At 42.4% G+C, this 16,125-nt stretch overlaps 1 protein-coding gene across 1 annotated transcript; it reads left to right on the top strand.

Moving 5' to 3' along the window:
* Positions 1-5,042: 5,042 nt before the first annotated feature.
* PLEK2 (pleckstrin 2) lies at positions 5,043-14,815 on the top strand (the record flags this gene model as incomplete). The annotated part of the gene is made up of 9 exons (XM_082283257.1): positions 5,043-5,090; positions 7,624-7,788; positions 8,774-8,955; positions 9,681-9,772; positions 10,111-10,298; positions 10,839-10,940; positions 12,253-12,336; positions 13,433-13,511; positions 14,688-14,815. The coding sequence occupies 9 exons, from the start codon at positions 5,043-5,045 to the stop codon at positions 14,813-14,815; spliced, it is 1,068 nt and encodes a 355-aa protein (XP_082139383.1).
* Positions 14,816-16,125: the final 1,310 nt, after the last annotated feature.

Genomic DNA, 16,125 nt, shown 5'->3' with positions numbered 1-16,125 from the left:
CACTGGGCTGAGATACTCACTTTAGAAAAAACCTGTTTATCTTCTCTGAAGAGAAACAAGATGTGCTTTCTAAATTGGAGTTTAAAAAACCAAAATTTAAAAATCCTGTTTTCCTTGTCAGTGGGAACTGAGGGGAAAGAGTTGTGCTTTCTAAGTAACCTTTCCAGCTTGCTAGATTTTTAAATCTGTTGGTATTTTTTTTTAATTGTCATGTCCCATACTGCCCTTTTTTTTTTCTTAATATTTTGTGGTGCTAGAGGGAAAATGCACGAAAAATGAGGCTTTGAGCATTAACTAGGCATTCTTCTTACTGCCTTGATACAAACTATATTATTGCTATGTGGTGTTGCCACAAAAGCGTTCTCAAAGGGCATACATATTGCAATGTGCTGCTTGTCCGTGCTGGGGTTTCAGAGAAGTTCATGTGTACCCAAATCTGATAGTAAAGCAAAGCCAAAAAAGGTAAATAACTTTCAGTCTTTACAGAACGTTGGAAAATACTTGAATGCGCAAAATGAAGAAAAAGATATTTTTAATGGTTTTCTCACATTGTCTTTTCAGCAGCTGTGTATGACAGTCTTGCATGGCTTGAAGTTGTGATGATGTCAGTTTCCTGTTTGAACAGCTCTTCCAACTGTGCCCATTCACTAAAATAGTGATTTGACTTCCATTAAACACAAAGATGGGTACTCAGGGTACAAAACAAAGTATTTTAAAACTCTGTCACCATGTGATCTCCATGCCATAATAATTCTGTGAAGGAAAAAGTACTGAAGAGTGAACCACACGTGCTCTAAGGAAGGAAGGAGTGCAATTCAGGGATTACAATTAGTATAATCTGTGAAAGCTGTTTTGGTGTGTTAATAGGGGAGCATTGTTTCTGTCAGTAACTTAGGCAGAAGTTTGTTAAATTTCTTCAGTAGCTACCAGAGCATTTCTAATTAGAGCTGGAATGTGCTGGTGGGCAAGAGCCTGAGTTGGTTCTGAGTGCCTGAAAAAATGGCCAAGATGGTGAGGATGATAGCAGAGCAGGTTCAGGTAAATGCATTTCAATCACTTGTCATCCTGGCAGATAAAATCAGGCTCTCCCAATTTGTTCTCCTGAGCATATTTCAACCAAGAATAAATAAAAGACACAAGGCAAACCTGGTCGATCCTTCTCATGCATTGCAGAAATGGGAAGGAGGACGTATCAGATGGGTGCCTGTTAGTGAGGGAGTGCTGGGGCTCTGCTGTGCTGCATCACTTAAAGATCTTTAGGAGTTGCTGAGCTTATGCTTTGTGTCTCAACCTGGCTCTTTTTCTATTTCTGGAACTGTCTTTGCTTACTGAGTGCTTAAAATAAGGGCTTTTTGTGACTGTCTTTGTTAAGTTGCTAAATCCAGGCAGCACATTCCTGCTGTTCATTAGCTACTGTGCTGTTTGCTGAACTGTAATCACAAGGCCAACATCTCCACTTGCACTAAGCATAGTCAATGGAAGGGAAGAGGACAGGTATACCTGTGGACAGGACTTGGCCTGATATGTTAGTTGTAAGGATCTCAGTTTGACTTCCCTAGCTCAAATTGATTTTCTAAGATTGACAGCTTGGAAACAGTAAGGACTCATTAATGCAAAAATCCAACCCAAACAGTTATAGTGGCTCAGGTCAGGCACAGAGTCTGGTAACACACAGCCCCGTATCCTGTTTCTGATGAGGGGAAATAGTGGTTTCTAAAGAAGTGGTGCCCTTGGGGCTGTTGTGGTTTGTCTGGTTTTTAGTACAGTGACAATTTCTTGCTGTCTTCTCTCTGATTTTGGCCCACAGGATTTTTTTTTAGGTGCAGTGGGGCTGGTGTGTTGTTCTTCATAGCAGAATCTGCACTTTGATTTTCAAGAGTCTAGGCAATGAAACAACTGTTTCCAAATACTTGCACCTTTCTACAGTTAATTTTTAAATTGCTGTTATGTCAGAATACTATTGAATGCTTGTTGTCTTTCACTTTTATCTAGAAATGTTTCATCATGCTTTATTTTGATGTGGTTTGTTTTCATCATATTTCCTAATTCACTAAAGGAACTAAATATTTAATGAGAGTGCTACACTGGAGGGCAAAGTCCTAAGAAGCTGCTTTGAAAACTGTGGTGCCTGTAATGCCCCAATGCTGTGTGTGACATGATGATACATGTTGGGCATGGCAGAGCATGGGACGGGATTTTCCTTTGGGCAGGTTCCCTTAATCTCAGCTGTGTGGCTTCTTGAAGGACTGAACGGGAGGTACCAGCAGGGTCTGCCGGCTGAAAGAGCACAGCCTGCACTCAGAACTGTGGAGGCTGCTCCTCCCTCCCCTGTAACCCTGAGTAGCATCCTGTGATCTTGAAGCTGGCTCTTCCTGGCCCTCCTATTTCAAATTCTACAGCATATAAAGTATTTGGGGGTCACTTCAAAGGGAAGAAAATGTGAAGCACTTAACTGTCCTTTTTCTGTTGTACTACTACACTGACATGTGGAAAACACTCTGAAGGGAATCTGAGGAAATGGGTACTCTTCAGTAGTTTTAAGTCCCACAGAAGATTTGATTTAGAGCTCCCTAAGTTTATATAGATGGAAGCATGTCCTTTCCCACCGGAAGCATTCAATGCCAGAACTTGCATTCCCAGGCCATGCATGAATAGGACAGCCTGGGTCCACTGACTCATTTTATATGACCTGACCATGAAAGATCTGTGTTTACTCAGCCTCGGGAGCAATACAGGGGCAGTTTTTCAGCCTCGATTAACTACAGAATGAGACAGGGAGGAAGGGGTGTGTGTATGATAAATATCTGAAGTATTGAAGAAACACTTTGAGTTGAGGTATTGCAGGAAGTGAAGGCTCTATATAAGTAGTTAATACAAAACCTGTTATTTAATGACCAGCTGAAGCAAGATTTGTTTCACCTTTCACCAGCAGTTTGACAATAGAATTCCTTGTTGCTAATGTTAATTTTGCGAAGATACGTCTGTGGGGTCATGGGTGGTCTGCATGCTGGAGAAAAGGAGCTTGTCAGATCTTCAGCAAGGACTGCTTATGGAGCAATTCTGAGATCACTGTCTGAGCGAGAGCCCCCTGCAAGCTTCTACCTGTCCTCCCTAGCATGAAATAGCACCTTGAATAAATTGCCTGCAGTAACAAGCTGAACAATGTGAAGTCAAACCTCAAATACCAAGCGGTGGAACACTGTATTCCTGAAGCTGGTTATATAAAGAGTGCATGTCCAGGAAATGCATGGAGCAGTAATATCTCTTGTGTACCTGGTCTCAAGTTTTCCTTTTTTTTCCCTCTTGTGTAATTCTGATGTACAAAACTTGGTGAGGTGAAATTTATTTTCTTTTATTTTTCTGCTGAATTTATCAGAGTTTTTTTTCCAAGATTCATCTTCTGAATACAACTTTTATGTACAAATATATATGTGTGTGTGTATATATATATGCATATATATATATATGCAGAGATGGAGATTATTTTTTCAATTAACAAAAATATATTTAGTTAAGTTCTGCTTTATTTTAAGGCTACAGTAATACTAAAAAAAATTACAAAATTTTCCATTGGTAACTCAAAATATTACATACCAGCAGCAAAAAGTGTTCTGTTACTGTACTGACTTTAGGTGGACTGAAGAACAAACATACTGGGATATGACTTACTGAGCCGGTTGCCTCGATGCTGCCTGCCTTTTCCCAAGAGGCAAAAGGTCTGCAGTAGAAGCTACATAGGTAACTTCTGCTTTTGAAATCTCAGCCAGCATGTTTTCTCTTTATACAGAATCAACTTTTCTAATTTCCAGCATTGTTTAGTCACCCATTGTATTCTCACAGCCTCTGCAGGACTCTTCTCTGGGTTGTCTCCAGTACAGTGCTGGTTTCAATTCTTCAGTGTCTTGCTATTCCTAGCTAAAAGTTATAAAAATGTATAAAGATAAAGAAATTATTTGTTTGTTCCTTTTCCTTGGTGCATGAAAGTGTGCCCCATGATATTTTAGTCACTTTGTCTTACTGACCTCTGGACTCTTTACATAGCAACGAGTGCTTTTGTTTATTTGCTATACTCTACCCTGTATTTCTTATCACAGCTCATAACTCTGCCCACATATATCACCTTAATTTTAGTGAGAGTCATGGAATGCTGACAGAATAGCAAAGGCTATTACTTCTGAACAGCAGCACTCTGAATTATTAATACTGGTTTACTTCATCAGGACAAGATTTGATAAATCTATCAAAAGAGATTTGTCATGGCAGCTAAAGTCTTTAAAAATACAATAAACATCTGAGATTGTATTTAGACACAAAAGACACTGTTTCAGAGGCATTCAGGAGGTACAAGAGGTCACTGCAATGTTCATGGATCAGGCTGCTTTACTAAAAGCCTGCTTACGTAGAGATTTAAGATATTAGGTTGAGAATCTGGGTTTATATACTGAGGGGTCACTGAAAGTAGAGTGGACTTGTAGGTGCTTTGGAGCTTCTTTAGGAAAATTAATTTTTAGCAAAAGAAGTTACTTTAAGATTTGTAAAAGTCACCTTGTAATCACAATATCCTATGTGTTACAAGCTGTGCTGATCCGTAGAACTTCTGAGAGATGTGTTTGTTAGATGAGAAATTTTAAGTGGTAGTTGTTTAGTCTGAAGTTTTGAGGAATGTGGTTTTAAAATTCTGCTTCCCCCTCCCATGCAATACCTGATTTGTCATTTTCTAGCTGCTTATATTGGCCAGCTCACTCGGTGGTGGTTTTTTGCTCTACTAAATTCTGTGAAATTCTTTCAAGATCCTTTTTAGACATCCCTTTGTTTTACTTCCCCGAGGGCAGGTAATATATCAGAGCCAGCTCGCTGTTTAACTAATGTCTCACAGGTAGGGAGGGAGGAAAAAAAAACAGGGAAGGGAGAGTGCGTCACATTGGAGGAGGAGGGGAGCAAAGAAAAATGAACTTTCTTAAACAAATCATGTGCAGACGGACAGGCTGCCAGGGCTCAGGCAATTCTCTGCGGGGGCTCTGCTCTTTTCCCTGCTGGCTATGATGGAGGAAGAAGCTGGAGTGCTGAAGGAGGGCTTCCTCGTCAAACGGGTGAGTGCTCTGGTCCCCCTCCGTGCTGCTCTGCTCAAACGTGGAAGCAGCTCCTGAGCAGGGACTGCAGCGAGCCAGGGCTCTGGCAAGGCAGCCTGTTGGGTGCTGGGTCTGAGGGGCTCCTGCCTGCTCCTGGGAAAGGAGCTCCTCCAGGTTTGTGCAGATGCCTGCTAGGGAAGCTGCATGAACTGCAGCTATTCGCTACCCACCCGCAAGTTTCCCCATGCTGGCATTTCTGTAGAGGAAGGTGAATTAGCCATCAGGATGACTCAGGGCTTAGAAAGCCAATATGTCTGCACCTCGCACACACCCCTGCAAGGAGCACGTCCGAGGCAGCAGTGGGGGTGAGCAGCGGAGGATGGCGAGACAGAAGAAGTTCTTGACAGTCGGTTAAGATAGCTTGTGCATTTTTCAGTGACCTGTCTGTGCAGGGTTTCCCATTTCATATAAAAGAATGGAGAACAGATTATTCTTTTTAAAGGGGATCAGGGCAATGCAAACTTAAAAATGTGTTTGAAATAACTTCGTTTTTCCATACTCCTCAAGCAGTGCTGTAAGAAAATTTTAGCCAAAATGTGGTGAAAAGAGCTGAAAGATTTCAACCTTCCCAGTACTTCTCCCTGTAGGACCAAGTCAGTCATTGCTGGAACACAAGGAGGCAATTTAGCAAGGGACATAAACTGCTTTTAGTATCAAGACCCTGTCTCAATGATTAATATGGTCCTTGATTTCACAGAGAAAAATGTGATTCAGAGGTTTGTTCAAAGCTTTGCCACGCCTTGGGAAATGCTTTTCTACAGTACGTGGCAGTGTTTCTGGTGCTAACATGAAGGTAATCCTGGTCAGGAGCTTTCCTGTCAGGGCTCCCAGCCAGTTGGCCGGCCAGCCACTAGCCATATGAAGTTCTATGTGGAGCAAGGGCAGAGCAGTCCCAGCTCCCAGTCTCCTCCCTGGGCTACAGCTGTACTTTTTGCCTCTTTAGTGACTACTGAATTCAAATGGGAAGCCAAGGCACCGAGTGTGTGAGAGGAGCAGGTTATCGGCAGCACACAGAGCTGTGACTACCACAGTCTGTACAACATCACCCAGATACACAGCTTGATAGGAAGGAGACCACAAAGAGGATGACTAAAGGAAACTGAGGGACAAGGGAACCTGGGATTCACAGAGGAAAAAGGAGCAAGGTATAGGATCAGGTAAAGAAAACAGAGCTTTCTTGAGACGAGAACAGACGCAAAGAGATTATCTAATTGCATTATAAATGACAGAATTATGTACTGTAATGCATTATAAATATAAAATGAATGTGTGGAATTCAGGTAAAGATAAAGAAAAAAAGGTAAGGTGACCTCCTGAGAAAAGAGAACATTTTCTAGGAGGAAAGAATAGAGCCATAGCAAAGAACATACAGGAAAAATGGCCAAGTAACTTTACAACAGGTGAAAAAAATCACTGAGGAACGCAAAGGAAAGGAGAGAACAAACACAAGTTAGATAAATTGTATTTAGTATGGGCTAGAAGACATTGGATCTATAGTGCCCTGGATTTTAGAGACTCGTTACTCCACCTTTACTTGGAAATTGCTGAGTTTCCCCTTTATTTACAGAGAACTAATGAGCTTTAATTCATGCCACAACTGGACCTTACATGTTTCTTTCTTCTCGCCACGCTCACCCTGTCCCAGGTGTCAGAGCTTTCTTTACCCCCTGCTTTGCCTGCTGGCTGTAACACTCCATCACCTGTAGAAACACAAGTCAGCTCTTTGCACAGCAAAGCTGGACCAGACACCATCAGACAGGACTGAGCCTGCCAGTGCCAGCCCTCACTGGCTTTGCTGTCCTTTAACTAGACTAAAGAGAGCTGGGGGCTGTTTACAGAGGGAAAATAGGAGGATTTGTCTGTATTGTCATATAATCCATGAGGCATTCAACAGCAGCCTTCATTCAGTCTTTTGTCTTTAAAAAGCGTATTTCCTTTACAGGAAACAGGAGCACAGGGAATGTTTTAGCCCAGGAGATTGGAGGCAGGTACGATTGAAATGAACTTCTCATTAGCAGTAAGTGGGGGACGTAAGGAAAAGCGAATTCACCCAGCAAAGTGTTTGCAAAACCACTTGGCACCTAGAGCCACATCAAAATGAAAAAGACACCACCCAGGGTCACCAGAGAGGAGGAGCTAGTTGCTAAGAGCCTTCACACATTTCAGATTTAGCCCTGTGGCTGCCTGTGCTGTCAGCAGACAGGTGTGCAGCTACATCAGCTCTTTGGGATAATTCATGTGAGCTTTTACATGAAACAATTCTTGCCAGCAAAGAAGTTCTCCTGGCTGAAGAAAGAGCAAAGCACTTTTCTATTCCTCTATGATTTTATAGTGATGGAGCTGTGCTATTTTGTTACTTGAAATGTGTATTTCAGGGAGAACAGGACTCAGGATGACTTCTTGTGCTTCGTTTCATACAAGAAGCCAAGAAGAAAATATGGTCATTTCTCAGTTCTTGTGTTAAAATAAGCTATGTGGATTTCTTGCCCTCCAGGGACATGTTGTTCGTAACTGGAAAGTGAGATGGTTCGTTCTGCTTCAGGATAAGCTGCTGTATTACAAAATTGAAGGAGGCAAGAAGGAGCCTTCTCCAAAGGGCAGGATCCTTTTGGATGGCTGCACTATTACTTGTCCATGCCTGGAATATGAGAACAGACCGGTATGACTGGGAAAAAAATCTCTATGTCACTCACTTTCTAACTTCTTCCTATCTTCTTCTCTCCTCCTGGCTTCTTTGATTACTGCAACCATACCACCGGGGTGTTTCCGGAATTAGGACCAGCCAAAAGCAAGCTGCCACTAGCAGTGTAACCAGGACAAGCACTGAACTCCCTCATTTTGTCTTTGTTCTTCCCTGTGCCCAAATGTGAGTCACAGCTATTAACAAAAAAACCCCAACCCCAACCACTACTCCTGTGCACACAGTGAGAAGAAATGCAAATGCATCAGCCCAACAGTGAGTGGAGAGAGGACATGAACAGCTCAATAAAATCTGAGGAGGGTGGAGAAAAAGGGAAACATCATCTGTGGTAGTTGTCTTAAATCCTGGGTATCCATGGAGTGCTCCCAGGCAGCCAGATCAGGCTCCTTTATCCTTCACCAATGGAATACTGCTGCTGTAGAAACTTTCCAGCAAGATGACTCTGGAAGAAAAAGTGCCTCCTCTGTTTCTCTGCTCGCCCATGGGCAGCAGCAATGCAGATTTCCCATGTGTGGGGCCACAATGGAAATTACTTTGGGAATTGCTGACTATTTCAGTACTTCTCATGGCAGAAAGAGCCAAATGAAGAGTTTGCAGTTGTCGAGATCTGGATGTGAAAATCTCTACAGTCAGCAGCACACTCCTGTGTAATCCAGTATCTGTGTGGTCTGCTCTCTTCTAAGTACCAGGAGCTCCATGCATGCAAACCATGTTTATCTGAAAACCTAGGGATCTGAGGGGGATAGAAGCCAAAAAAAAACCAAAACCAAAACAACCCAGAGTTGTGCCCACCATCCTTCTGAACAAGAATTGCTCTGAACTGCTCAGGTGGGATACACTATCAGAGTTATCTGTGTCACTTGGGCCAGTGCGAAAAAAAGCAAAATGCAAGAGTAGGGAAATTGCTAAATGATGTTATTGCTTTGTACTTCTTTTTCCACAGCTACTCATCAAACTAAAGACAAAAACCAATACAGACTATTTCCTTGAATGTTGCTCCAGGGAGGAACGTGATTCTTGGGCTTTGGACATCACTGGAGCTATTCATGCTGGTCACCCAGTACAGGTACAAGAACTTCACAGAATGAAGAACTCTTTCAAACTGCTAGAAAATATCAGCCTTCAGTAAGTGCATATGATTTCTCATTCTGTTGTTGCTGTAGTTTGCAAAGTGCCTGAGTTGATGGATGGGGAGGATCAAGGGAAGCTCCTTTCTGCACAGATCTGCTCCTGTGTGGCCAGGAACCTCTAAACTGGCTGTGCTGTTCTAGGTTTGCACATACTTTTGCCAGGGAATGCACTTTTTCCTGACCATTACGTTTTGGGAGTATGTGGGTTCTGCACAGGCACCTCACTGCTGGCTTGAAGACCTTCCTAGTCAGCTGCAGATGCTCTCACTGGGGAGATGTATTACCTCAAAAGATGTAACATCAGGGAAGCAGTGGGTGGTGACTTTGTGCCTTGTTCGTGAGTTTTCAACCAACAATCTGCAATCCAGACTAGGATTTTTAGGGTGTGTCATTTTAAATAAGAGGAATCTGAGAACAGATTAAGAAACAGAAGAATTACATTAATTTGATTTGTGTTGAGCAGGTAAGTCAGGCTGACTATAGATCAGCTTGAAGTGCTTTAAATTTAAAGATACCTTGTGAGGCACCTTGTTTAGTGCTGCTATTGGGAGAATAAAGTTTTCCTGGAATGTACTTAGGACTGCTTCTGGGGCAGTACCTAGAATAATTCCCATCTTTATGTGGGTAATCATGAGGACATCCCAGGCACTGACAGAAGTATGCAGCAATTTCTGCCTGTCTTTCTCATCTGCTGATATTGTGCTGTGCTCTCATTTGCAGCGACATAGTGGAGAGAATGTATGACAGCAGTACTGGAATTAAGCTGACCCGCAATTTGGATCAAGGCAGCAGATATAAAGAGACCTTCACAGGTACACCTACTGCAGACAAAGAGCCACCTCACATCTGATATGCCTCATTGCAGGGACAAAGGAGCTACTGTACCGCCTTCATAGTGGGATAAATTGTGGGATAACCCAGTGGAGCCTGGCAGTGCAGCCAAGCTCTCCAAAACTTTTCCTTCTTGCTCTTCGGACATATGGGAGTACAGTTAGAACCCCACACTTTTGGTCAACTCAGCACTTCTCTGACAATCTTTGGGATGGTGCCAAAATGTTTCAACAAGTGAAAACCTATGTGGCAGGAGACCATTTGGCTTTCCTCAGAAGAACACACTGTCTTGGTATGAGAGCTGCCTTTCTTCCTGCAGGTTCTGCCCTGGTGGACTGGCTCATCTCCAACAGCTTTGCTGTGTCACGATTTGAGGCTGTCACCTTGGCATCCATGCTGATGGATGAGAACTTCATCAGGCCCGTGGGGGTCCGCAGCACGGAGGCCACGCGCTCCAGCGACCCCTCTGAGAAGTTCCTCGATGACTCCACCGCTCTGTACATGTTTGTAAGTGATGCAGCTGCTGACAGAGGCACCTCCTCTGGCCCTCGTCACACACTTGATTTGGGGTAGTGAGGAGGGGACACACACAGCCTGCAACCAAAGGCAAATGTGCAGGCTGAGAAAGCAAATGCAGAAGGAGCAGCTCTAGGCTTTCAGTAGTACTAACACTGGCACTTTTGCTGGAGCCAAATAGCTACATGGATATGGAGGGATCTACAAATTACATAATTAGGCATTAAAAGAGGTGTGTCCCTGGAGTGCAGTGCTGTGTCTGCATGTATTGGAGGCAGTGCTGTAGTTATACTACAGCTCAAGGCCACAGTGCTTCTACCCAAGCATGTGCAGCTTTACAGCTGTAATTTGTTGCCTGTGAATCTTGGTCCTACAAGGCTGTGCAACAGAGCTATGGAGTAGAATTTACTCAGGAAATACAAGCTAAAAACAGGTAAGGAAAATAAAAAGGAAAATAAAATGCAGAATTTTGTACTTAAAACTCTGTTTAGATTAAAAACAAAAGTGGAAATGTCTTTTCCCTATTTGCAGGCTGAGAGCAGTAAGAAAAATACCAGTTCCAAGGAAGAGGTACATTTTAACATCTCTGAATTAAGTGGCAAAATTGTGAAGCAAGGATTCTTAGTGAAACAGGTAAGCAAAGTCTTGGAACCTGCCCAAGGAAACAAGAAAAATTACAGCTCTTAGGGTTTCTTAGAGAGTAAATGTTGTCTTATATGATCATGGCTGGAGAGTTGTGCCCAGCAGAACTTGCCCGTCAGTACTTGAGGTCTTGCAGTTAAGAGTATCCAGTTACAAAGAAGTGAACTGTGGAACTTGCTCAGGCAGGATTAATTGGATGTTCTGTACATATTGAGCATATACTGAAAGGTACAAAACAGTATCAAAAGCCGAAGTCCCACACAAACTCCAAATCCTACCAGAGGTGTTACATTCACTTCCAAGCAGAGCCACTGTTCCTTTGGTTCAACCTATCCCATCCAGGTAGAGTGAACAGTGATGATGTTTTGCTGGCCACAGATGAATTTCAAAGCTGAGTAGCTTGACCTTTGTATGAAGTGGACATTTATCTGTGGACATGTGGGTGCTTTGGTGGTGGTGAAATCTTGGTTTTGGGCACAATTACCTGTTGGCAGCAGCTGTTTCCAAGATCTGACCCTTGGTCTGCAAGGTGTAGTTTCCAATGCTTACTATGAACAAGACGAGGGTCAGTCATGCTCTTTCAGAGCATAACACAGCCACCTGCAAATGGAACCCTACCTGCACTGCATGGCCACACTCTTACTCTGGAGCCTTGTACCCAGAGCCCCAAGTTTAGCGTTGTGCAAACTGGATCATCAGATGCTTCCCAACCCTCCCTCCTCCAGCTGCCAGGGCACCATGAGGGTTGGCAGGGCGCTGTGGGATCCCCACAGGCTGGCAGGGCAGCCTCCCATCACCACAGGGCACGAGAGCTGCCCAGGAGCTTCTGCCTGTGCTCAGCAGCAGCCAGGGACAGCCCCCAGCAGCCCCAGCACCAAACCTCCAGGGGAGGGGATGCTCACAGGGCCTGGCACAGGCCTGTCAGCAATGAGAGGGCTGTGATGAAAGAGTAAAGAGCTCCAAAAGGACCTGACATAAGCCCCTCAGAGCACACACAGCATGGGCTTTTAATCTGAAACCCATATTTAATCTGAAATTAAAAGCAGGAATCAGGGATATAACCATTTGTTCCTGTCACTCTGCTTTCTTAGTTCTCAGCACAGGAAAGGAAGAGACAATGGAATTACCAATGTATGAAGAAGAAAGATAAGCAGAAGATGATGGGAATTACCAAGATGTTAGGAAATACTTTTCCTTTTTGGGTCCAACCCCTCTTTTTTGGTATCTATTTATGTCTCCCCTACAGCCTATAGGAAAATGGTCATTTCAGGAAGTAGTAATTTAAATTCTTCCATCTTGCCAGGGGCACAAGAGGAAAAACTGGAAGGTGAGAAAATTTGTTTTGAGAGCTGATCCTGCTTTTTTGCACTACTATGATCCCACCAAGGTACGTGAGTGGGAAGTTACCTTCCCCAGAAATCCTTTTAGAGACATAAACATTATAAAGAAGATACAATTATGCTGCAAATGTTTCTATCACCCTGGGTTCCTCTATCCATTTCCTGGGGAATTAGACCTCTCTGGCCTTACCCTAAGAGGTTGTCCTTGTAGGATTTTGTATCCCTGCATCTTCTGTCTTGTCTTTTTCCTGTGAGATTCCTTTTCCTTAGCTGAGTGGCAGCAGTCTTCTTGGGATTGGTCTTTTGCTGTACCCTCACAGTCTGGGACCATGGTCCTGCAGGGTTTCTTTCTGGGTTGTGATCTTTCTGGGCGGAAATCCCACCACTTGAGGATCATACTGGCACTGGGATTTTTTACATTCTTATTCCAGCATTGAATAGCGTCTCCTTAATGCCAAAGTATTTATAGGAATTTCTACTACTCAGTTTTAAACTTTCTCATAGAACAGTAGAACTTATCTTCATGAATATAATAATCAATGTGAGCAAGTCAGATACTTATGGTAGCACAAAGCCCAACAGGATTGCAAGAACATGTATAGAAATGCTTTATGTGACTTTTAAAGAAGACAAAAACAACATCCCAGTGAAAAGAGTTTATGGAGCTAATTCATTTTTTGTTTCCTCTTCCTTCATGGATTTTTTTCACTGCAACTTATTCTCATAATGCTATAAGCTGAAACTGCAGAACCTGAAGGCAAGAAACAAGAGTGCTAGCCAACTACGGAAAACAGTCAGATTTTTCCCATATAGTCTCAGTGAAAAGCAGCAAGCTAAATACTTACAGAAATATATACAATTCAACATATTGCTGTTGATAAAACCATACATACGTTTGAAATGTGGTTGCCTACCCTTGTGCTTTTAACTGATCTATACCATGCCCAGCTACATCAGAGAAACATCTGAGACTGAAGCAATACAGTAATGCATTTAACTACATGTTCTAATTGATTTATCTTGTGACATGCCTGGAAAAACTGGCATTATGTCTCCAACTTCATAAAAGTAATGCACGTGCTCTGGGAAATTATTTTAATGATGATATTTTCCAGCTAAGCCTTGTTTCCTTTTTCTTTGCAGGAAGAAAATAAACCAGTAGGTGGATTCTCTCTTCGTGGCTGTCTTGTCTCAGCTCTGGAGGACAATGGAGTCCCAGCAGGTGAGAACGAGCGTCTAAATGTCCATACATTTATATTTATGCCGTAGCAATACAGTCTTTGGGTGTGGATTTGTATGTATGGTTGCTTGTATGCACAAGTGGGCTGACCTTTCATTTCCCTTTGCAAGCAAGGGCAGAGGCACGTCCCAAATCCCTGTACTGCTGGGTTGTCCACACCAAAGGGGATTTTTTTTTTAAGCGTTATTTCCACATATCTTGGGTGTTCCCTTTATATGGGCTTTTCTTAGTCATATGACCTCTGAGACAGTCCTAGGACTGAATAATATTCCAGAGTTAACAGACAAATAGAAAATACCTTCTTTTTGGGCGTTTTTTATCTCAAAGTCTTGAGGCATCCTCTGATGCCATTCCTTTTCTGTGTCCTCTCTACTTATGCTGTTACCTTTTCCTTCCTGAAAAGAACCCAAATGTAGGGGAGATATAAAGACAGCAATAAAAAACCAGTTCTGCTGGAGCATGGGCTTAGCTCAGACATTTGTCTAGAACCTCAGCCTCACAGATAAGTGTTTCTGTTGTTCAAGGAATATGTTTTATGACAGTAAGTACAATGTGTAGATATAAAATACAGAACATCTTTCTAAAGAGAAGGTCTGAAAATGTTTTGGTCTGGGGGCAGGGGGACATGATGAACAACAGAGATAGATCCTTGCTAAGAGGAACCCAGCTATGGGCAGGAGAAAATCTGATCTACTGTGCAAACTGGTAGGGGTTCATCATTCCAGTGTATAACTCAAATAATAGTCTTCACCTAAACAGAGACTATTTTAGGTATGTTGTAGAGTGCACAGTAATTCATACAATCTATGGCAGGAATGTGTGTATCTTTATTTTCATAGAACCACAGAATCACCAAATGGTTTGGGTTGGAAAGGACCCCAGTGATCACCAAGTCCCAACCCCCCTGCCATGGACAGGGTCAACTTCCACTTAAGCTGTTTGCTCAAAGCCCTATCCAAACTGGCCTTGAACACTTCCAGGGGTTTTGAAGAGGGAAATCAAAGACTCAAGAGCTTTAGATGTCTTATTCATAATAAAAAGGAAAAATTTGATTCCCTAATTCACGAAATTCAAATTCTTCCATGTGAAGCTTCGTATCTGCCAGAAAGATTTTCTCTGTGCACCCTTCTCATCTGTCGGGTTTTTTTTTCTCTGCAGGAGTGAAGGGCAATGTGCAAGGCAACCTCTTCAAAATCATCACCAAAAATGACATTCATTATTACATCCAGGCCAGCTCCAAGGCAGAGCGAGTGCAGTGGATTGAGGCAATCAAACCACTGACATGAGTAATGTGGACTTCATGTCAAATGACAAACTATTTGTGACCAAGCTTCCTGCTCTCATTGTCTGGGAGTGTTGTTTTTCCCTTTATAGTCTATTTTCATTATTTGAATCACCGTAACACCTACCAATTCCTGGCAGACCATGTAGACCAAATCATGTAGATCCAGAATAATTCCCCCACCTTGAATTTACCATCTAACCAAGAGATCAAAACAGGTGGATACAGACAAGCAGGGCTTTACAAAGAAACTACGAGATATTCCAAGATGGAAGAAAAGGATCTTTTGTACAAGTATTCAGTCTATGTCTGACAGATCCAGGTTGTGCTTTATCTTAAAGCAGAATTGTCTTGCTCCTTTCCCCTTTATAAAGGGGCTCATAAACTTAATTTGTTAAGACTGAAACATCTAAGTCATGAAAGGTGCTGGTGTCTGAGAATGCCTTTCTTGGTATATGACACGAATTTTGTGCTAAGCCACAATCCAGCTGCCAGGATAATATACATTGCAAAACAAACAAGGGGTCTGTCTGTCCATCCATCTGCTCTACTATTTAGTTCTCTGTTAGACTGGAAAAGAACAAAGAGTCTTCCTCTCCACCATACAGCTTACTCTTCTGTTGGTAATGCCCCACAGCAGAACAGGATCCTGAGTATCAAATCAGACCAGTGGAAATTCCAGACAATTTCTGGTGCTGAATATACTGGAAGAAATCACTCAGCCATAAAAGCAAGACTTTTCCTTCTGATTATTACTGTAAGTCCATTTATGTTGGAGTACCATTTGGACAGAGAACTATAGTAGCAGTCCTCACTATTGCTTTTTCTATCTTAAGTCATTATTTTTCCATTATTTGTCTACTAACCTTGTCTTTGAAATCATTAAATATAAAAGAAAAACCCAAAACCAGTGCATTTGAATATCCCGTGCTTTTCAGAGACATGATTCTTCTCAGAGGGCAGGTTTGAGTATATGAAAAATAATGGTTTCATTCACTGTAATTTTAGATTTATATATAAACTGAGACACCAGAGGGTAAAATGTAATGTAGGAAATTATTCAAACACATGATTGGCCTGCTGATACACTGTTTTCATAAAATTGCTTGTTTTATGAGTACCTGTATGTGACAGCCAGACTCTGCAGAGCCTTCAAAAATGCAGCATGCTATATATCTTCCCTGAAGTCATGGAGGAATCTGATAATCTGCTATCCACAGATTCATCTCTGTACAGATGTTTTGTTCTCCAAGTTGTGTACTGAAAAGAAGTCTCTTCATCACCAAAGGCAGAATATGATACATGCTTGTTTAT

This window comes from Coloeus monedula (genome assembly GCF_965178545.1).
Source record: "Coloeus monedula genome assembly, chromosome: 6".
Lineage (NCBI taxonomy): Eukaryota > Metazoa > Chordata > Aves > Passeriformes > Corvidae > Coloeus > Coloeus monedula.
This window is presented reverse-complemented; position numbering and strand designations above follow the sequence as displayed.